At 37.9% G+C, this 21,412-nt stretch overlaps 1 protein-coding gene across 3 annotated transcripts in view; it reads left to right on the top strand.

Moving 5' to 3' along the window:
• THOC2 (THO complex subunit 2) overlaps positions 1 to 21,412 on the top strand; it is a 43,170-nt gene that overhangs the window by 8,827 nt on the left and 12,931 nt on the right. For all 3 annotated transcript variants that reach the window (XM_083876294.1, XM_083876293.1, XM_083876292.1), the window contains exons 5-24: positions 789 to 859; positions 1,531 to 1,652; positions 2,393 to 2,526; positions 2,656 to 2,822; positions 3,443 to 3,535; positions 5,922 to 6,077; positions 8,368 to 8,540; positions 9,120 to 9,315; positions 10,651 to 10,692; positions 11,695 to 11,825; positions 12,124 to 12,225; positions 13,406 to 13,490; positions 14,475 to 14,568; positions 15,013 to 15,093; positions 15,381 to 15,477; positions 17,120 to 17,237; positions 17,762 to 17,941; positions 18,514 to 18,678; positions 19,314 to 19,589; positions 20,028 to 20,169. In XM_083876294.1, coding sequence (XP_083732420.1) covers positions 789 to 859; positions 1,531 to 1,652; positions 2,393 to 2,526; positions 2,656 to 2,822; positions 3,443 to 3,535; positions 5,922 to 6,077; positions 8,368 to 8,540; positions 9,120 to 9,315; positions 10,651 to 10,692; positions 11,695 to 11,825; positions 12,124 to 12,225; positions 13,406 to 13,490; positions 14,475 to 14,568; positions 15,013 to 15,093; positions 15,381 to 15,477; positions 17,120 to 17,237; positions 17,762 to 17,941; positions 18,514 to 18,678; positions 19,314 to 19,589; positions 20,028 to 20,169 — 2,625 coding nt within the window. The remainder of the gene's footprint in view (positions 1 to 788; positions 860 to 1,530; positions 1,653 to 2,392; positions 2,527 to 2,655; positions 2,823 to 3,442; positions 3,536 to 5,921; positions 6,078 to 8,367; positions 8,541 to 9,119; positions 9,316 to 10,650; positions 10,693 to 11,694; positions 11,826 to 12,123; positions 12,226 to 13,405; positions 13,491 to 14,474; positions 14,569 to 15,012; positions 15,094 to 15,380; positions 15,478 to 17,119; positions 17,238 to 17,761; positions 17,942 to 18,513; positions 18,679 to 19,313; positions 19,590 to 20,027; positions 20,170 to 21,412) is intronic.

Here is a 21,412-nt window from a genome sequence, read left to right as displayed (position 1 = left end):
TGCTGAGGTCCAGACTGGTCTGGCTGGTCTGTTGCCTCCACTTCTACCCTGCTACATCCCTGGTTTTCAGTCACTCTGGGGTCTTATTTCTCACATTTTTGTTGCTGATGGTTTTCTCTGTGGGTCTGATTTTAAAGTGGCTATGTGTGGTGGGTTGTTTGTTTTATTATAATGTCTGCCTTGCATTCTTTTACGGAGTTTTCTACTCCTTTTGCAGCTCCTCACTGCCTGTAGTGATGTGCTTTTATAAAACTGCTTTGGAGGGTTTGTTTCCCTGGCCAGTGTTCCATAGCCTGTCGTCCCATAGCTGGGAATTGCTTTCAGTAGGTGACAATACAGAGGAAATTAATGGTGATACAGAACCACAGCTGGTAAAGGACTGCAGACAGACAGTAAATGTTCTCCGAAGCCACAGGGGAAAAAGATGGGAACATTACCTTAAGGCCAGGATCATGCAGTTTGTATTTCTGGTTTTGTGCTTGTTATTGATCTTTAATGCTTGCCATAAAGTTATTGCAATAAAGAGAATGGCAAGAAAAGTTACTGCAGCATTTCTGTGGTTGCTGTTTTACCTTATCATGAGAGTTGTGGTTGTGTGTGAATTGTCATCAAAATATTACCTGAACCCCATGGGGGGGTGAGTGGGTGGGAAGTGGTAAGAAACTGCCATGTTATCAATACATTTCTTTGCTTTGTGTTATCATTAGCATTTATCAGAATAGTTAAAGAAGAAACTCTCTACATTTCACAAATAAAAATTGCTTTTCCCACCCCATCTTCTTTTGTAGATATTGAAACAAGTTGTTTAGAAGAAAAAAATAAGAGGGATCATTTTACACAACTGGTATTGGCCTGTTTGGTAAGTTACACATAGAAAGTCTTTTGGCAGAATCGCATGTCAAACTTTGACAGGAAAATAAGTGTTGATGCCCGATCCTTTTTTTTTTTTCCTCCAGAAAAGACTACAAGTGTGTATTCCAAATGCCCAAATAATTAAAAAATTAGTCTCCAAAGTCTTGTGATAGAAGAGAATAGTACAGCTCTCCCTTGAGTTTTGAGAGAACTTAAATTTTTCCACCTGCGTGTTCAGCAGAGATTTTGCTTATGAAGTATGCTTTGAGTTGCACTTCTTTATGTAACCTCGTCTTGGGTGTAGAAGTATAATTTCTAAATGCATGGAAATCAGCTTGATTTGTAGCATGTGAAAAGAAGACTTTAAAAAATAAAGAATAAGCTTTGTGAATATGCAGTTCTTGGTAATAATGTCCCTGGATGCTATGCAGTGTATACTTGGTGACCAGCAATTAGACTCTAGGACTTGTTTCTTCTAGTGCTCTTGGATATAAAATCTAGCACTGTAAAATACCAGTTTCAGTTCATAGTGTGTCAGTTCTGGCTGCTTCTGTGTTTGAAGCAAAATGCTAACTTTTTCTGTTGTAGTCAGAATGCAGGTGTAGCATAAAGTAATTAATTGTGTGGTCTCTAGGTCTGTGTAGTTCACAAATTTGGTGTGTTTTTGGTGTTTTTTAGTATCTTGTATCTGACACTGTCCTGAAGGAACGTTTAGATCCAGAGACATTGGAATCATTGGGGCTCATCAAGCAGTCTCAACAGTTCAATCAAAAATCTGTTAAAATCAAGACAAAACTATTGTAAGTTTTGGGACTGGGTGGGGAGGGACAATGATGATTAGTGTGGTAGCAATGTTTTCTACCAAGGGCTCAGTTTTCTTTGGAAAATTTGTTTTGTTGCACTTTAACTTGGCATTGACAAAAGAATTTTGTTAGCCCTTAGTTTTGAAACTTCAGAAGTATGAAATCTTTGTTATGTTAGCTATGGCTTTTGCTGCAGGGATTCCATATACGCAGATTAATTAATATTTATTTGTGATATGTGAATTTACAAAGTATATCAAAATTAGTTATTCCTCTTGCATCAGTTAAGAATAGGTTTTGTTTTCATAACTAGGCAGACAGTTATTTTAGTTTGGGCAACATGAGTTATGTTTTTTTGGTATGTGTTTGGTTTCTGTCTCTGCATCCAATGTTTCAGTGTCAATCAGCATCACTTCAAACAAGAGCAAGTTCTTAAGCATGGACTGCCACAGAGCAGTTCTCCAGAGCAGTGTGTAGAACAAGCTTTCCTGTTCAGCGTAAATCTAATATTTTTAATTGTCTGCATTTGAAATAAGAGCTGGAATTTTTTGGAGAGTGCTTGCTACCTTACAGGTATTCATATACTGCATTTAATTGTTTTTCCAACAGCTCAGGTAAATAAAAAGTTCTTAAGAATACGTTCAAAATTAGCATTTTGTATAACAAATTGTAAGAGCATAAATAAGCTTCACTGGATGCATGTTACACAACAGTATTTAATTTCTTTTTATTTGCAGTTACAAGCAACAGAAGTTTAATTTGCTAAGAGAGGAGAATGAAGGTTATGCAAAGCTCATTGCAGAACTGGGTCAAGACTTATCTGGAAATATCACTAGTGATTTAATCCTTGAAAATATCAAATCTTTAATAGGTAACAAATTTATTGAAAGAATATGGGCATTGGTTTTCCTATATGATCATATGACACACGTGTTTTAGAAACAGAATGAAGATGAAAATCAGCAATGTTAAACTTCTCTGCTCTGTCCTTCTCCACTAGGATGTTTCAATCTTGATCCTAACAGAGTTTTGGATATCATCCTAGAAGTCTATGAGTGCAGGCCTGAGTATGATGATTTCTTTGTGCCACTGATAGAGTCTTACATGTACATGTGTGAACCTCAAACTCTATGCCATATCCTTGGGTTCAAATTCAAATTTTATCAGGTAATGTATTTCCATTCTTAATTTTTTGGGTTTGTGGTTGAACTGCAGATTTTCTGCAGTTTCGGTTTGGTTGGGTTTTTTTTACACATAGAAATTAGTTTTTAAGTTGTAAAATTCTGGTGTTAAGAGCAATAATTTCATTATTCGAGTGGGAGTCTCTTACTGTATTTTACAGGAGAATGCTTAATGCTCTCTTAAAAGAGCTGAAAACAATCTTGATAACTTCCACTTGAACTTGTAGAGTTATGTAAGGACTGGCATGAGCAAAGAGACTGTACATTATAAACAAGGCTTATCCCCAGGAGTGAGGAGCATGTGTGCAGGGGAGTCATGGTAGATATTTGATAATACTCAGGGTTTTTTTAATAAATGTATAGTTAAGAATTGCATACAAGAACCATAGGGTGTGAAGATAAAGTTTTTGTTTCTGAAAATAATGAAAGTGTATTGCATTTAACTGTAGTAACTTGGCACTAATAGCAGTTAAGTAACATGGTAACAAGGAGAGAACTGTGGGTTAATATGTTTGATCTGAACAGGAATTGAGTGGTTCCTGTTTCATAACCTTCTGGTGTGATCTGATGGCTTTTTTTTTTTTAAATTTCTGATGTCCATTTTAGGATCCAAGTGGTGAGACCCCTTCCTCCTTATACAGAGTTGCTGCTGTCCTTTTGCAACATAATCTCATAGATTTGGAAGATCTTTATGTTCATGTAAGTGACAATACTACTCTGCTAGATGCCAAAGCTAAGGATGTCTAAAAAACTAGAAAATCAGATACTTCACCCTATTTCTAAAATTTCTGATTCATGATACTCTGTGTAATACCTGTAGGTGTACTATATTTAGTGACTCTTAAAAATTTCAGAATTTTCTTAATGTCACATATTCAAATAAGCACACATTGAAATATGAAAGCTGATAAACTTTGTTTGAATTATCTGTGTAACATCCTCCAGATGGTTTACCTTCTGGCAGAGTAGAAAGTTGGAAGTAAATGCCTAAGTAATCTTGTTTAAGAGTTAGACCTGTCAAGTTTTGCTTTACGAGATCAGTTACTGAGAAAAGTGGTAGCATAATCAGCTCCAAACAGTCTTTTAGTTAGTGGGTTATTTTTTTAAATAGTGGATTATTTTTTTAAAATGCTTGCATGTTCCTGGATAGGCCTCTCATTGACCATTTATTAGGTTGAAGGAAGGAAATGGACTTCCGTATTCAGATAGAATCAGAGACTTATTCTCTGCAGTCTGCCAGGCTTATCAAGCAACCAGCATTCCAGTCTGATGAATGGTTAACAGAATGGTGTAGTTATCAAATAAATTTTACATTATACAACGATTTTTAATTCCAGAATATTCATGAATAGTCTTAAGATAAGAAATTTTAAGGTTCAACTCTTCCAGTGAAATCAAGGAAGGAGTTGTAGTTCCATCTGTGGAAGGTTTGGAAGGTAGTTCTGCCCTTAGTTTGTGTGGCATTTCATAGCCTTAGTCACAATCTCATCAATATTGACTCGTCAGTGACTGTCCCTGGCTCCACAGGAGTGTTTTGGCTGAAAATGTGTTGGGTGGGGCAGGAGCAGGAGTGCACGTCTCAGATAATTGCTGTGGAGTGAGGAATGTGTGATGATAATGCTTGTTTTTAAGAGGAGGTCTGTAAGCTTACTAACCATGCTCAGTCCTGGAGTTCCAGCTGTCCAGTCTCAGCTCAGACTTGTGCAGGTGTGGAGATGTTTCCTGCCAGTCTCAAGGGGCCCTGCAGTCACCTGCACTGTTCACCTGCATGATAGTGATTGTCAGTCCACTTCCAGAACCTCTCTGCCAGTCTCTGACTTTGCATGTTTGGTATATTTTTTTTAATCTCTTTTCAGTTCAGGCTTCATTTAACTTGCTATGAAAGTATCAAATAATCAGCATGTAGGTGATAAGTCCGGAGGTGTTCACTGTGTAGCTCCCATGCCAGGGCACTGTCTGTGCCTCCTTGCCCTTCCAGGCCTGGAGAAGCTGTTCTCTGTTATATGTGTGTTTTATATATATATATAAACATATGTCTTATATATAACATATATGTGTATGTACACACACAACTATATAGAATGTATGGCATCCTAGAGGTGCAATTTACCCATTGAAGTTCCACACCAGGTGCTTCTTGCTGAAGCTTGTAGTTTCCTTGTGTTTTCAAATGAGAAAAATGCAGCTCCTTAAACCTTTTACCTTTCCAAGTGGGATTTGTTCTTCCCCAAATTTCTGTGAAATGGAGAAATTTTTTCCTCCTTCAATTATCAGTTTGGGCAAAGAAAAAACAATACAATTTTTCTCTTGTTAAAAACATTAGAAGAAAAGATGAGTGTATCACAGAGGTCATGACTCTGCAATAAGTTTTGATTACTTACTTGCAAGGAAAGTGGGATCTTGGTTTCAAGAACTAAATTGAAATTTGGCTTTGTCAGAAAAAGAACTTTTCTTTTGTCTCACAGCTTGACCTTTTAATTTCTGAGTGTAGGTTAATGTTCCTCACTCTGAATATTCCCAAGTACAAGACTACGCTGAGATTTTTTTCATACTAGGCACTGTATCTAAGATGGTTTTTAAAGAGCAAATATTAAATGTGTTTAACCCACGTTGCTCATAAATAAAAAAAATTGATAAGCCTTAAATGGTATTTCTTTAAAATAAAGGTGCAAAGTGTGTGGCTAAGTAGGTTACCTGGTTTTCTGTGGTGATTAAATTTTTCTTCCCTTTAGATGAGCAATATTTTGAATATTCTCTTGGATTAGAGGCACTGAGTTGTATTGATGTTATCATGCTGGAGGTGCGTAACTGTGGCTGTAAAGCTGCAGCTGAATTTGAGGGCAAAGGAGACTCTGCCAACAAATGGTTGTGAAGAATACAGTAGTATTATTTCTCCTGAGTCCTTGATTTCAGAATGGACTGCTCTTAATGTAATTCCCTGTTGGGATGGCAGCAAGGAAGAGAAACTGATTCCATGAAGGACTGTCAGATTAGTAAAAAGGAAGGACAAAGTTCTCCAGGCTCAGGTGATCCACAGCAGCAGTTGGTCACTTCAGTTTTCAGATCTAATGTTGTGTTTTTTCAGCTTCTCCCAGGGGATAATGCCATCATTGAGGAGCACAAGCGGGAGATAGTGGAAGCTAAACAAATTGTCAGAAAACTTACAATGGTCGTCTTATCATCTGAAAAGACTGAGGAAAAGGAGAAAGAGAAGGAAAAAGAGGAGGAGAAAACCGAAAAGGTGTGACTGAGTAGCTTTCTTTTCAGTAAAATTATTTGAATTTCATTAAACAAAGCAATTGTTATACAAACATACCTGTATTTATTTGAAAAACAGTTTTGTACTTCTTGGATGGCTTGGATTTGTCTTCCAACCACTCTTCTGTTATATTGAATGTGCAAAATTGCATAGTTTGGGGCTTGTTCTAGATTTCTGTACAGAAAATATTCTTGGTTCAATGGCTAATTGTTTTCTTCCCTCCTTTTTTGTTGTATTGGCTCCACTAAGTGTGCTGCAGCATTTCTACCTTTCTCAGCCTTTAGCAACTGCACTTCTGGGATTCATGGTAGTATAGTCCTAGTTGATTTCATAAAAATAATGACATTAGTTCTCTCAATCAGGAATTGGGACATAAAGAATTGCCAGACATAGGAATTTTGGTATAATTATCCTGAATTGTAGAAAAAGCTTATGACTGAAGATTTGAGTTGTAACTGCTCACTGTGGTTTCCTTTAAGGCTGTATCTCCATATATGTAAATTTAAACTCTGCATTTAAGTTCCTACTAGGTCAGGTTCATGTTGCCCTAGGTCTAGTTTGATTTAGTGTGTCCAAGCCTTATTTTAGAAACAAAATTGTTTGATCTCTTTGAGGCCATTCTATTGTCATCTTTGAGTGCTTAAGTACTTCTTAAACACCTTATTTAAAAAAAAAAAAAAAAAAAAGAAAAGAAAAAGAAATGCTTGATATATACATTTTTAAGTTGCATGCTGAAGTAGGTGGAGTCACCATCAGCCCTTGATGGTTTCTGTTCTTGGATTTCTGTATCCTGCTGGATTCCTTACCAGTCTGCTTTGTCTGCTTATTCCTACTACTTGTACTCCACCTTGATTCTATTAATCTCTGACCTTCCTTCCTCCTTTCATTTTTCTTTCCTAACTTGAAAAATCTAGTTCCATTTTCTTGCCTCAGGCACCTGATACAGTCACTGCCCTCTGTCTCTCAACTGCAGCCACAGCTGCTGCTTAAACAGATTCCCTGCACTCACTTCAAATTTCTGATTTCCTTTTGCTTCTACCACACAGCTTTGGCCCACCTGCTCTCCTGTCACATGGGGCTGTCCAGGGTTTTCTGAAGAGTGCTTGTCATCCTGTTCTGATGGAAAATAAACTCTTGATGGGACATGTTGGGGGGTGTGCATTGCAAGGAATGTCAGAGGCGTTGAGACAGCTTTCATGGCTAAGCTTTAGAATTAAGAACTAGGGAATTTTAAGCTCTAGCAGAAGTGGCAGCATTTTTCTGAAGGATTAAAATGACAGAGTCTGAGCCTGTGCAGTGGGAAAATTAAGAGCTGTACTTAACAGAAACCAATTTCTGTGACTGCACACACAGTTATGCAGTGTATGCTGTTTCTTGAAAAGCTTGTTTCTGTGTCTAATTAGTAATCAATTATTAAATAACTATTTTTCAGATAAATTGGCTTTTTCTGCTTGTGTTGTTTAAATAAAATTATATTTTGCTTTAAAATAATAAAAACATTTTGTCCTAGACTTGCAGTCTTCCTCCCCTGGATGTAAACATCATCTTAGGCTTGTAGTTACTTACAGCTACTTTTCCTTACTGTTAGTCACCTAAGAATAGACTTTTACCTTGGGAGCCAGGGAAAACCAGTTTATAACAATAAAATATATCAATACCATACCCTTGAAAATGTGCTTCAAGACATGACCTTTATTGTAGAGTCCTGTTTCCTCTTATGCCTGTATTGCAAAGGGAAGTTCTGGAAAACTTTGTGTAGACTTGCACTTAAGTCCAGGGTCTCCTAGAATAGATGCTAATGTAAAACTTACTGTACAGGCACACTGGGACAGGGAAAGGGTTTGAGTGTGTCTTAACATTTTTATATGCTAATATGCTTTTGCAAGAGAAGTTTGTGCTTTTAAACCCAGAAAAGCACAGAGCAGAAAGGATTCTAAAGTGCTTGCATTGTTCTTAAAATGTCCTGTAAGGAAATAAGCTGCAACAGATTGTGACAGCTAGAAAAATATGTGATCAGACACACATCAGACAACTTTATCAATTTGTTTTATTTTTAACTTTTTCTTTGCTCCAGATGTTAAATTCTACGTGGACTGTTTTATAATTTCTTTTGAGGTTTCCTGATTGTCTAAATGCCTAGCTAAGCTTTATTTTGCATGTTTTTATTCACAGTTGTTATCCAAGGCTTTTTTCTCTATCTGTGGATTGCAGCTGTTTAAGGAGAAGTACTAAGGAGACTTTATGAACACACTTTTTCTTTATTGTCTTGCAGCCTCCTGATAATCAGAAACTTGGCTTGTTGGAAGCCTTGTTAAAGATTGGTGACTGGCACCATGCTCAGAGCATCATGGATCAGATGCCTCCCTTCTACTCCACGTCCCACAAGGCCATCGCTCTTGCACTGTGCCAGCTGGTGCACATCACCATTGAACCTCTGTACCGCAGGTAGGGAGACAACCCAGGACCTTGCTGCTGCTGCATGGGGACAGACACTTCCCTGACTGCCTCAACTCACTATAAACCTCATGAGCTGCTGCTGCACAGGGGCAGGCTGCTGCCTTACTGCTGCTGCACAGGGGCAGACAGTTCCCTTACTGCCTGAACTCACTATAAACCTCATGAGCTGCTGGAGCACAGGGACAGGCAGCTGCCTTGCTGCTGGAGCACAGGGACAGGCAGCTGCCTTGCTGCTGCAGCACAGGGACAGGCTGCTGCCTTGCTGCTGCAGCACAGGGACAGGCTGCTGCCTTGCTGCTGCAGCACAGGGACAGGCTGCTGCCTTGCTGCTGCAGCACAGGGACAGGCTGCTGCCTTACTGCTGCAGCACAGGGACAGGCTGCTGCCTCACTGCCTGAACTCACTCATAAACCTCATTAGCTGCTGCTCCTCCTGCTGCTTTACTGCTGCTGCTCAGGGACAGACAACTGACTCACTGCCTGAACTCACTCATAATCATCATTTTAGACACATTCCTAACCTTTTCACTTCCATTTCATGTGAAATGCCGGACATTTTATTTTTCAGGGTTGGTGTGCCTAAAGGAGCTAAAGGGTCACCAGTTTCCTCTTTGCCAAACAAGAGAGCACCAAAACAAGCAGAGAGCTTTGAGGAGTTGAGAAAGGAAGTGTTCAACATGCTTTGTTACCTTGGTCCTCACCTGTCCCACGATCCCATTTTATTTGCAAAAGTTGTGCGCCTTGGAAAGGCGTTTATGAAAGAGGTTGGTATGACACAACAGCTGCTCAGAACATGAAAAATACCAGTTATTCTGATGGCCAAAAATGCTTGCCTCATAATGCTCATAATTTATATATCACCTGAAGGGAGGCTTTCGTGTCCACCTGCACCTAATGGTGCAGAGCTAAGAACACAGTTTTTGCGTTTGAAGATCTTTTTGTTCAAAATACCTGCTTTTGTCAAGAGAATTTATTCTTGTTATGTTCCAAGATGCAGCGATATGGTGAGAGACAATGACTTTGGGTTCCATGTAGTCTTTGTAATAAAATGAATAGTGCTCATTGCTTGTGGCCAGTGAGAAGACTGATATCACTTCAGTGACAGCTATTTTGCACTGATAGTGTAGTTACGTTGAAAGTTAAAATTTTAAGGGACTAATGCATTTTATTGCTGTCAGCAGACTATTAGGACTACTATGTAATTGAGGTATTGAAGGTTTGTGAGAAAGCCCTGTGTCTGAGGATATGTACACTGCAATGGAGATCACTTGGTTATAGGAATCTCTTGTGCAGGTTTAGTGTAAATATATTTATATAACAGCTTAGTGTGTTTCTGACAAGAATGAGCAACATTTTAGCTATTTGCTCTAGGTTGGAACTGTGAAGAAACTCGTCAGTGACAGAGTGGTTAAGGTAACATAGGGAAAGTTATTTTTAATGCATTATTGCCCTCAGCATGTTCTACCTGTGAAACTCCCATTTAACACACAGTAGAAATACTTGTAACTGAAGGTAATTTGACTCTAAGTTAACCCATACAAGTAGTTTAAAAGTTAGATTACTAACATTGCACTGCAGCTTTCATGCTAAAGTGTACCTTTAAAATAATTGTGCACTTACTGGTGTGATAGCTTAATATGCTTTTCATGGTGAGTGGAATAAGCAGAGAGAAAAAGTAATTTAATAACAGACTAAAAGCTTAAGAGGGTGTCACTCTGAGAGGAAGATGGGGAAATAATCTATGGCTATTGGTTACTGTGTTGTTAAGTCCTCAGATTTTTTAGGTAGAAGGTGAGCGCTTTGGCATTTTTTTCCTCTCCAATAAGAAAATTCAGTATTTCATATGTAATAGCAAGTTTCTTTGTAACTTCTTTTTGGACAAAATTGTACAAAGCCCCTCTGTAAGTAAGGAATGCATTTCATCTATGCATTCGAGTTTCTGTTTAAAAATACTCTAATGCTGACAGATATGGCAAATTAAACATTTAATAAGAGATGCTTGGGCCTTCAGGTTTATGCTTCTGCTGATATAGCTCTGTTCTGAAACTGTAACTGCTACGTTAACTGTGCTGTAATTAACATGGTTGTCTTCATTATAGTTTCAGTCTGATGGAAGCAAGCAGGAAGATAAAGAGAAAATGGTGAGTTTATTGTAGAGGAAAGTATTTTTATGCAAGATTGTAATGGTGACCAAATGTGCATTTTTCTTCTTATTTGTTTGGGATCAGCTGGAAATGCTCCAGATATTTATTCTATAAATACCCTTCATGGTGGGGAAAAGCATGGAGAATAGATAAATTGGTGTTGGAGAGGTGTTTATTGGTACAATAATTTTTTTTAAAATTGCTTAATTTATTTACCTCAAAATTTTCCACTTTTTTTTCATTATTCTTCTAGTTTATTATCAAGATTGTTCACAATGCATTCCAAGTGTCCAGTAGAAATCTAACTTAAAAAAACAAGTGCGGTTTTTTTTAATCAACAAGTGAGTTGTCAGTATGAAGTTTCTGCAGTTTTCATTACTTGTTCCTCTTTTTCACTTATGCTGATTTCCTGAATCATTGCAGAGAAAATTTCTTCTGGATTTTGGCTTTTGTTTTGGCTTTTTTTCATTGCTACTATTCTAAAATAGCTCAGTGGAAAAGAACAATGTTTAAGAAAGGGTAAGAGTAGGATACTGAAAACATGGAAATTGGAAATGTGTCTTGCAAACATGTATAATGCTGTCAGGTTTTTATCTGAAATTTTGAAAATAGAAGTAAAGGTGAGGAATACCTTAATACATTGAAAACAGTTGCCAAAATGAATTTTCTCCTGTGTTGCTCTTCATGCAATCCACACAATATCCATTTTTAATGCTATGTTTGATTCAAAAATAAGTGCAACCTGGTGAACATTTCAGCAGCTTTGCTGTACTGTCTTATATAGGCAGATAAAATATTGACAGTATATATAGTTCATAAATGATTTACTAAATGATTTATGATGGGAGATACTTCTAGGCCCTATTTAGATTTTGTTCTGGAAGTCTTAATCTTGTGGTGTACTTGGTTTATTTAATCAAATTTTCTATTTGTGCATCGCCTGTGTAACACTGTTCTGAGGCACTTCCTGATGGTTAACTTGGGGTTTTCTTTATCCAGGAGACCCTGTTCAGCTGTTTGCTGAGTATTACTGATCAAGTCTTGCTTCCATCTCTCTCCCTGATGGATTGCAATGCCTGCATGTCTGAGGAGCTGTGGGGAATGTTCAAAACCTTTCCCTACCAATACCGGTGAGTAGAAGGATTTGTTTCCATCCATGGACAGGCTGTCGGATTTGCAGTTCTGATTTGTTTCCATCCATGGACGGGCTGTTGGATTTGCAGTTCTGATTTGTTTCCATCCATGGACGGGCTGTTGGATTTGCAGTTCTGATTTGTTTCCATCCATGGACGGGCTGTTGGATTTGCAGTTCTGATTTGTGTCCATCCTTGGATGGGCTGTTAGATTTGCAGTTCTGATTTGTGTCCATCCATGGATGGGCTGTTGCATTGGCTCTTCTGAACTCCCTGTTCCTGTGTGACTCTGCAGGTACCGTCTCTATGGGCAGTGGAAGAATGAAACTTACAACAGTCACCCACTTCTTGTGAAGGTCAAAGCTCAAACCATAGACAGAGCCAAGTACATCATGAAGTGAGTAGTTGTTCCCATAAATAACCATGAACTGTAGGACAGTGTATGGGGCATCACTAGCTGGAGAAGAAAAAGCTTGACAAATACATAATGACTTAGTAATTTCCCAAATAGTCCTCGTTCATAAAGTATCGAATGTGTTGTGGTTAAAAACCATCAGATAAGCAGGGATACAGACAAATTTGTCACCAATCAGGGTATAGAATTTCTGAAAAATGTCCCATTAAATGATGTAAAACCTTTTCCATGGGTAAAGTTTTGGATAAATTGCTTTGCTTATGGAAATGTGCAAGTGCTACATCTTTCCTTTAGGTGTGGAGACTCCTCCAAGGAGTCTCAAGAATCTTGTTGTGTTCTTTGTAGATCTGAATGTATGACAGTAAGTTGAACAGAATGATTTATTCTCATCCTCAAGTGGGCTCACAGCAATTTCAGATTTACCTCACATTTGATGCCACTGTCAGGGAATTAGGTTCTCCATTTGCCAGAAGCAGATGGTGTGGTGTTACAGTGTGGATAATCAGAACCTTTCCATATAGGCAAGACAGTTTTTCTGGGTAAAAGCCTTTGGCCTCAGAGCTATGAAAGCTAGAACAATTGTTTTGATTCCCTTCTGATTGCTGCACACACCATCAACCTCTCCAGTGGATTCAGTTGAGCAGCTGAACCACAGTGCTGTCAGTTGTTGAAGATTACTGTGTGTGCAATTTGCTGTCAGCTTCAGGTTCCAGACTGAGCTCAAATCTTCAGTAGGAGATGTGTGGGACTGTAACACAAAGACAGAAATACTGTTTTTCAGTGAACAGAGTGCAACAAAAACTGACTGATCTGTGGCCCGGTTAAATTTCCCAGAGCAACTAACAGCATCACGTGGTAGTTGGGTGAATGTGGCACAGATTTCACTGATTACTTCTGGAAGGAAAATGTTGGAAGTTGAAGCTGGAATATTGTCCACAGTAACAGAGGGATGCCTGGATTGGTTGGACTGTCTGCATCTTAGAGGATTTCTCCATTTCCAGTTCTCAATGGATTAGTATTTCTATGCTGAGATGTCTTGAAAACACATTTTCTAGTGAGAATTTAGTCTCTGAGACTAATGAAGATGTTTTTCCATTGAAACTAACTTGTTTTAATATTCTTCTAGCTTGTCTTTTGTAATAAAATATGTCGTCATTTACAGGCGCTTAACGAAGGAAAATGTGAAACCCTCTGGAAGACAAATTGGGAAGCTCAGCCACAGCAATCCTACAATTTTATTTGATTATGTATGTAGTTACATGTATTTGAATGCTATTTCATACTGACAACAGATAATTGAAGTTGAGGAGGAAACTTGCGGTTCTAATTCCATTATTTTTTACTTCTGATACAAATTTTAAAATGCAGTATTTTTTTAGTAGTGGACATAGTAAAATATTAACTATGACTTAATAATACTTAGTGAGGTATTAAATATAACCATATATTATGGTTATAATACATTATCTTAAATAACCAACTGCAGAAGAAAGTGTAAGTTGAGAAAGCAGAGGTGGGTCTCAGGTCCAGGGATGGCTGATCAGGTTGTGCAGAATGTATGTTGAGGTTAAGTTGCTCTGACAGTTGTCTGTTAGTGGGGTAGGGTTGGATCAGGGTCATTTGGAAGAAAACTTAAAGCTTTGAAGTCAAATACACCTACAAAGTTGGGCAGGATTTTTAAGATTGTTCAGTGCTACAGAGTGCTGAAGACGTGCTGAAGGGTATTGATTTACCAGTTTTTAGACTGTACTTGAAGAAATTACTGCTGCAATATACATATATATGAGTCATATATCAAAGGAGAACATCCTAGAACTAAATTAATACAGGTTATTTGTAGTCTTTCATGACCTAGCTTCATGCTTTGGGAGGTATTTTTTAAATAGTCTTTCTTACTGCATGTAGCAAGAGGAAATTCTGCTGCTAAGGTTTAGGATTCTTGAGAAATACTCGGAAAAAATATTTTCATTATTTTCTTTGCTGATAATGGAAAAGAGAAATTACACAGAATTATTTTTACACATTAGAGACATGTTTAACTAGTATCTTTAAGGTACTAGATAGATTAATGAGATTGTCTGTTTACTTTGATAGTTGTTTAAGACCTTCGAAAAATTAATTTTAAGCATGTTTTGTGTAGGTTCTGAAGACAAGTATTGTTAAATGCTTTTGTTATGTGAAGGATAAGGAGTACTGTCTCTGTTCACCTGAATGTCTGTTGTAACTTGCAGATTTTATCACAAATACAAAAATATGATAACCTGATAACTCCGGTGGTTGATTCTCTGAAGTACCTCACTTCCCTGAACTATGATGTCTTGGCATGTATCCTTTGGTGTAAATTACTGCATCACTTATTGATAAAGCTGCAGTTGTAGCCAGGTTAAATCTGTTATCTGTGACTAAATACTGTCTCTGTTTTCTCTTCTTTGTACTTTTTTGCTGGAACTTCAATGAAGTCTGCAAACACCTTTCCGCTTGTAACGGGTTATGGAGCCCTCTCTGTTAATTCTTTCTCACTATGAAAATTATTCTTTGTTTTTACGACTTTTGCTCTTGAAGGCATAGTGATCTTGTAAATAGTGAGGTAAATACTCCTCTTAGGTTACTATTTCATGTTACTACTATTTTATTTTTTTAAAACCATAACTATGTTTGTGCTTGCTGTACTTACATATCATGTTCATATATTACAAAAGCCAGAAAAACAAATGTCTGTAACTTTCGTGCTTGTAAGTTGAGGAAAAATACTCTTTAACTCCACTAAAGATTGTATCATTGAAGCACTGGCAAACCCTGAGAAGGAGAGAATGAAGCATGATGACACTACAATCTCAAGCTGGCTGCAGAGTTAGTATTCTTGTTTTATTTATTACAGTAATGCTTCAAATACATCAACCCCCCCCCCCCCCCCCCCCCCCAATGATCTACTGAACCATTGATGATTATGATCAGTATTTCACTGGCACTTGCTGGCTGATACTTAAAACAAAATGGAGAGCTGTCAGGTTTAATCAATAGGAGATATTTTTTCCTTTTGTATTGCAGACATACATGTATTGCTGAGATGCCGTGTGCACTCTGTTCATGTTTATTTGATGAAGAGGTGTAGTCACAGCTGTTTCTCTCTGCTTTAGGTCTGGCAAGTTTTTGTGGTGCTGTTTTCCGAAAATACCCCATTGAACTTGCAGGCCTGCTGCAGTATGTGGCCAACCAGCTGAAAGCTGGCAAGAGGCAAGTATTGCACAATACAGACCATATAAACTCAGATTTTATGAAGTGTTATTTCTCTGATACACAGGCACTGATGTAGTTGTGGCTCTAGCAGTGGTAAACTCCATTCATAGCACTGGGAAGGTTAAATAGCAGAAAGAATGGTACACTCCATAGTATTTTGCTTTTCCTCTAATTTGTATAGCTGTGACATTCTTGAAGCACTGATTTTTCATCTTTAACTTAATTAATAGTTTTCTTAACAGTTGCCCAGACAGGGGAAAAACCTGCCAGTGTGTAATTTCATCGTAGAAGTTATTGTACATTATTTAAAAAATAGGTGTGCAGTATATAAAGCAGTGTGACCATTACAGTTTGTTTTTCTTTTCTCATAATGTCTTCTCTGCAGAGATGGCTCTTAACATTTTAATATTATGTAAATACTTTATCCAATTTATTTAGTGGTAGTTGAATTGTTTCTTCATGTGTCAGTGTCAATCATAACTCAAAACAAGATTTCCCATTTGACTTTTCCTTTTGTCTTCCCATTGTCATCACTAGTAGTATTGTTTCATTTACTTACTTAATTTTATCACATAGGTGAGTATCAGCTTTTTCCTATTGGAAATCTCCATATGGTTATTGGAAGGCAGCTTTCCAATGGTGATAACACAGGTTATATTTTAGGGTAGTTATGTTGAGAAATGTAGTTTTTTCCCCTTCCCTGTGACACAGACATTCAGTTTCATGCTCCTCTGTCCCTACTTTTTGTTCTGATGATGGCAATCACATTGAGCTACAGAGGAAGGGTAAGTAATGTACATTGTCTTCCCCAAAATCACAACTGTAAGTATTTTGGGGGGAAAAAAAAGTCAGTTCAGTACAGTTCAGCAATATTCAGGTATTTGAATTGGAGCTTATGCTGGTATTGTACAGTTCCTAGACAGAAAACCTACTTATGATTGGAACAGCAAATAAAAATATAAGCCATATGAATTATTTAAAGATGAAATTTTGTTTTGGAAGGCTTGGGTCAATGCTTTTTATAAGTAAGTCACACAAAATTCAGAAGTTAACTGGAAAACGTTGCTGCTTTGTGTGACTGGGATACAGTTTACTATACTTCTGTTGAGGACAAGCCTTTGTCCTTATGGAATTCAGAGCAGGAAGTAAAACCTAGTCTCTGGGCAGGATGATTATTGGAGTATTTAATATATTCTGTGTTTCAAGTTAAAATAAGATGTTTTCCATCCAAGGCTGTGTACTATTCTAGAAATGCCTAACAAAATATGAAATATTCCATATTCATGAAACAACTATATAGCTACAGTTTGAAATATAGAAAGCAACAAAAGGGAGCAATACACTTTGATTCATTTGCTGATACTTAATAGCACCACATTCACTACCATCTTCAAAAACAGTTAAGTTCTGAATGGGTTCTGAAATCCAGCTGTTGAATGACTGCATTGCTTTAAAGTACTAGCTTTTCATTGCAATAAAGAAATCCTTGTGCTTGACAGACCAGTTTCTTCTGGAAAAAAAGAATGAAAATGTTTGCCATGCATTGTGGTGCTGCTGTGTAATATATATTGAATGTCACAGCTTCCAGTTCTTTAACAAATTGTCTTGTTTTCACTCCACTGTTCCATTTGCTTTGCAGCTTTGATTTGCTTATTTTAAAAGAGGTAGTGCAGAAAATGGCAGGGATAGAAATCACTGAAGAAATGACGATGGAGCAATTGGAAGCCATGACTGGTGGTGAACAGCTGAAAGCTGAGGTTCGTGTTAAATGTAATAACAACCTTTGTTTTTCATCTGTGCTCCTAAAGGCTCTGGTTCAAGAGCTCTGGCAGCACAGCTGGGAAAGGTGTGTCCTTTATTAGGTGAGCTCTGCTGAACTTACAGGCCTGGAGACAGGCAGCCAGTGCAGTGCAGATGTGAACATTCATTCTTGTGCATCTCATATCCAAGAGAGTGTGACCTGACAGAGCTGTGCATTCCTGCAGCCACTGAGCCTGGCTGTGGTGCAGTCCTGCTGGCTCAGCCCTGCTCAGGGGAGCAGCAAAACCTAATTAACTAATTAATTAATTAATTTTACACCAGCAAAAACTAATTAAAGCATGCAAAACTGGTTAGTTGCTGATTCTTCTATACATACATTGCAGTGCAGGATCCAGAGGGTTTTACTGATGGACAGTGAATTCTATTGCTGTTAATTAATCAGTATTTCTGCAGTCAGCACACACAGATTCCCTGTGTGGTGCAGTTTTCCAGCTTGGGTAACTTCTTCTGTACTGTGCAGGGTGGATACTTCGGCCAAATCAGGAATACAAAGAAATCATCTCAGAGATTAAAAGATGCATTATTGGACCATGATCTTGCCCTCCCACTGTGCCTGCTTATGGCTCAGCAGAGAAATGGTGTTGTCTTTCAAGAAGGAGGGGAAAAACACCTGAAGCTGGTGGGAAAACTGTATGATCAGGCAAGTAAAAACAAGTGTATGTGAGATCCCCTCCTTTTTGTTAGCTTCTAATGTATTCAGCACTTAAATAAGAAAATCCATAGAATTGCATATGAGAATCCAGTACAATAAATACAAATACATAAGAATTTTAAAGCTGATTGCAGGGTTGCTCCATTAAAATATGTGGGTGTATTAAAAATATATTATATTGACAAGTGACCTTGGAGTAAAAGAGCAAAGCACCCTTTGTCATAAAAAATTAAATGCTTACTTTTGAAGTGTCCATCATGTTTTTCTAATCTTACGTTGCTAGTGAAACTTTCTTTTAAAAAAAAATTCTTTTGCTGTCTTAGGCTGTAGGAACTAGTTGCATTCCATTCTGGTAGAAATAAAATGCTCTTGAGTTCTGCTGGCTTTTCTAGATGGGGGTTTTTATTTTATTGTTCTTCCCCCACAAGAAATACTTGTTCTCCTATTTGGTGTTAGCAGTTTTAACAAGAAACAAAAAGGTAAAAAAAACCCAAGCTTTGAAGCTCTCCCTGAGAACAAAATAATAATGTTCACTAACCTTTTGTATTTTTTACTTGCAGTGCCATGACACCCTGGTCCAGTTTGGTGGGTTTTTAGCATCCAATCTAAGCACAGAGGATTACATAAAGCGAGTGCCTTCTATTGATGTTCTCTGTAATGAGTTTCACACACCTCATGATGCTGCATTTTTCCTCTCCAGGCCCATGTATGCACACCACATTTCAGTGAGTACAGCTCCTTATACCTGGTACCAGTACACATGGTGGCTTCCAGATAAAGTTTGTTTGCTAAATAAAACTTGCGAAGTTTTGTGAGTAGAGTTAGAAGTAGAAGCTGTGGGCTGGGACAGGTTATCTCTAATCTTCTGAGAAAATAAGGCCCGTGTGTCAACTTTCACACAACTGACAGAGGTTGTAGCTAATGAAATCACCTCTTTGGGTGTCTTGGGTTATCAGTAGGAATGGTCTCCCTCCCTTTTCCCTCAAAGGTGTAAGTTCTTCTGCAGGTGTTCTAGATGGATTTTTGCTGTGGACGAAAGCGTTGCAGCTGCCAAAGGTGTGCTGTCTTGGGAAGTGTCAGAAATGAATTTGTTCCTGCATCTAAACAGTTCAGTATGGAGAGCAGTTTTTACTTGGTGTAGTATAATGTATTACTATAACAACAGGTAGCAGCATCAGTGAGGAAAGATTAATCCATCCAATAAGGATGAAGACTAAAGGTTCTGTAGGAGGTTCTTCTGTGCTTTATGTACTGACATTTCACAAGTAAATGTTGTATAGAAAAGTTCAATTACAATATAAGTTTAATTTTTGTATACATAGATTACAGTTTTTAATTTCTTTTATTTTTTTATCCACAGTCAAAGTATGATGAATTAAAAAAAGCTGAGAAGGGAAATAAGCAGCAGCACAAAGTTCACAAATACATTACATCATGTGAGCTGGTGATGGCTCCTGTTCATGAAGCTGTGATTTCTCTGCACCTCCCTAAAGTGTGGGATGACATCAGCCCTCAGTTTTATGCCACATTCTGGTCTTTAACCATGTATGACCTTGCTGTGCCACACAGCAGCTATGACAGAGAAGTCAATAAACTTAAAGTCCAGATGAAAGCCATAGATGACAATCAGGAAATGGTATGTTGATACAATTTTGTGGTCCAGTTTAAACTTGCTAGCCTTAAAAGTTTCTTTTCATTATATTAAAGTATTATATTAAGGTTGTTTAGATTTGGGAAGTTTTGTCACCTGGTTCATCCATTCTGATTGCCACATCAACATGATCTGGATTAATTTTCCTTCATGACTCCCATGTTAAAATTACTAGTGACTCCAGTAAGTGAAAATTACTGGAAAATCAGTGTCAGGAAGCAGGTCTTGACACCTATCTGTGGTTTGTCTGCTCATTCTTGTCTTAACTATAGTCAGCCAGTGTTCATAAAATCAGTTGATTATTAGAGCAGAACATTTTTAAGTGAAGTTTTTCAAGTATTCCTTAGTATTACCAGGAACTTGGTTCTCTGTCTATAGCAAGTTCTAATGTAATACTAAATGAGTTTCACTGACATTTTGTAGCCTCCAAATAAAAAGAAAAAAGAAAAAGAACGTTGCACAGCTCTGCAGGACAAGCTCCTGGAAGAGGAGAAGAAGCAGTTGGAACATGTGCAGAGGGTTCTGCAAAGACTGAAACTAGAGAAGGATAACTGGCTTCTGGCAAGTAAGTGTGCCTGGGCAAAATGCTGTGGCTGTTTCTGCAGTTGTCACTGTCTCCAGAACTTCCTTGCACAAATACTCTTAAAGTTGATTTGATAATTTGATCTCTTTATATGATGACGTCTGGTAGCAAGGTGAATTTTTAGTTAGAGTGTCACATGTCTTTGCAAATGCTGAGTAGTTGGTTTTCATAGAGAAGTTTTTTGTTTCTTGCAATGTCAAGACATTTTAAATTTTGCCCTAATTTAGAAAAGAAGGTAATAAGACCAATGCAGTGGAAATTTGTAATTGCAAGCTGGCTTGTACTTGCTAACTGTAGTCAGAATGCTGCTACGTTAGTGTAATTGCTACAGGACAAAAAATAGGCCTGTAAAGTCTCAAAATGATTGTTTGAGTTAACTTCCTTTGTTTGAGTACTGTGATTAGGAGCAATATGCCAGGGTTTGGGTGGTGACATAAAGCCAGTTCCAGTGACAGGATCGGTGGTGTGCCAGCCTGAGAGCCCCATGCAGTGAGACAGCATGCACACGTTCAGAGGGCAGATACACAGCAAGCAGAACCAAGTTTTTTCTTCTACAGAATGTCTGTAATGTTTCATCTTGCTTGTGAATTCTGCTGGTGTGGTTAATCTGAAATGTTTTTCTCTGGTCAGTTTTCTTCTCTGGATGAACTTTGAGTTTGTAACTGGAGTAGTAGTTCGTCTGTTCCAAGAAGCCTAGCATAACCCAGTGGAAAAGAGTTTTGTTGTCCAACTCATGTAAGATCCATCCAACTGGTTTCATGAAGAAACACTGTTCCCTATAAACATTTCATGTACTGTAGCAAATGAGCTACAAGAAATTAGTGGTGGTTTACTGAAGGCTGTTCTTCTTTAAATTCCTCTGTGTGTTTGATTAATTGGAGAAATGATTATTAATGGATTCTATAGAGACAGCATGTTCTTCAGCTACAGAGGAAACCAAACTGAAAGTCAGCCCATGTAGAAAGCAGGTGGCATTTGCTTTGCTGGTGTGCACAATTTGAGCAGGTGGAGGAGTGTACTGAAGCTTTCCCTGTTTTTAGCACTGTTGTGTGAAAGAAGAATTTTGCCAATAAGAAATAAACATTTGCTGCTTCCACCCTGCTATTCTATCTCCACCCTCAGACAGTTGCACTTATATTGACTTTTTCTGATCAGTGCCAAAGATATGTCTGAAATATAGGTGGGCAAGTGTGCAAAAACCAGAGTATGTATCTGTCAAACTGAA

The sequence above is a fragment of the Zosterops lateralis genome (assembly GCF_965231275.1).
Source record: "Zosterops lateralis genome assembly, chromosome: 21".
Classification (NCBI taxonomy): Eukaryota; Metazoa; Chordata; class Aves; order Passeriformes; family Zosteropidae; genus Zosterops; species Zosterops lateralis.
Note: the sequence above shows the minus strand (reverse complement) of the source record. Positions and strands in the feature narration are given on the sequence as shown.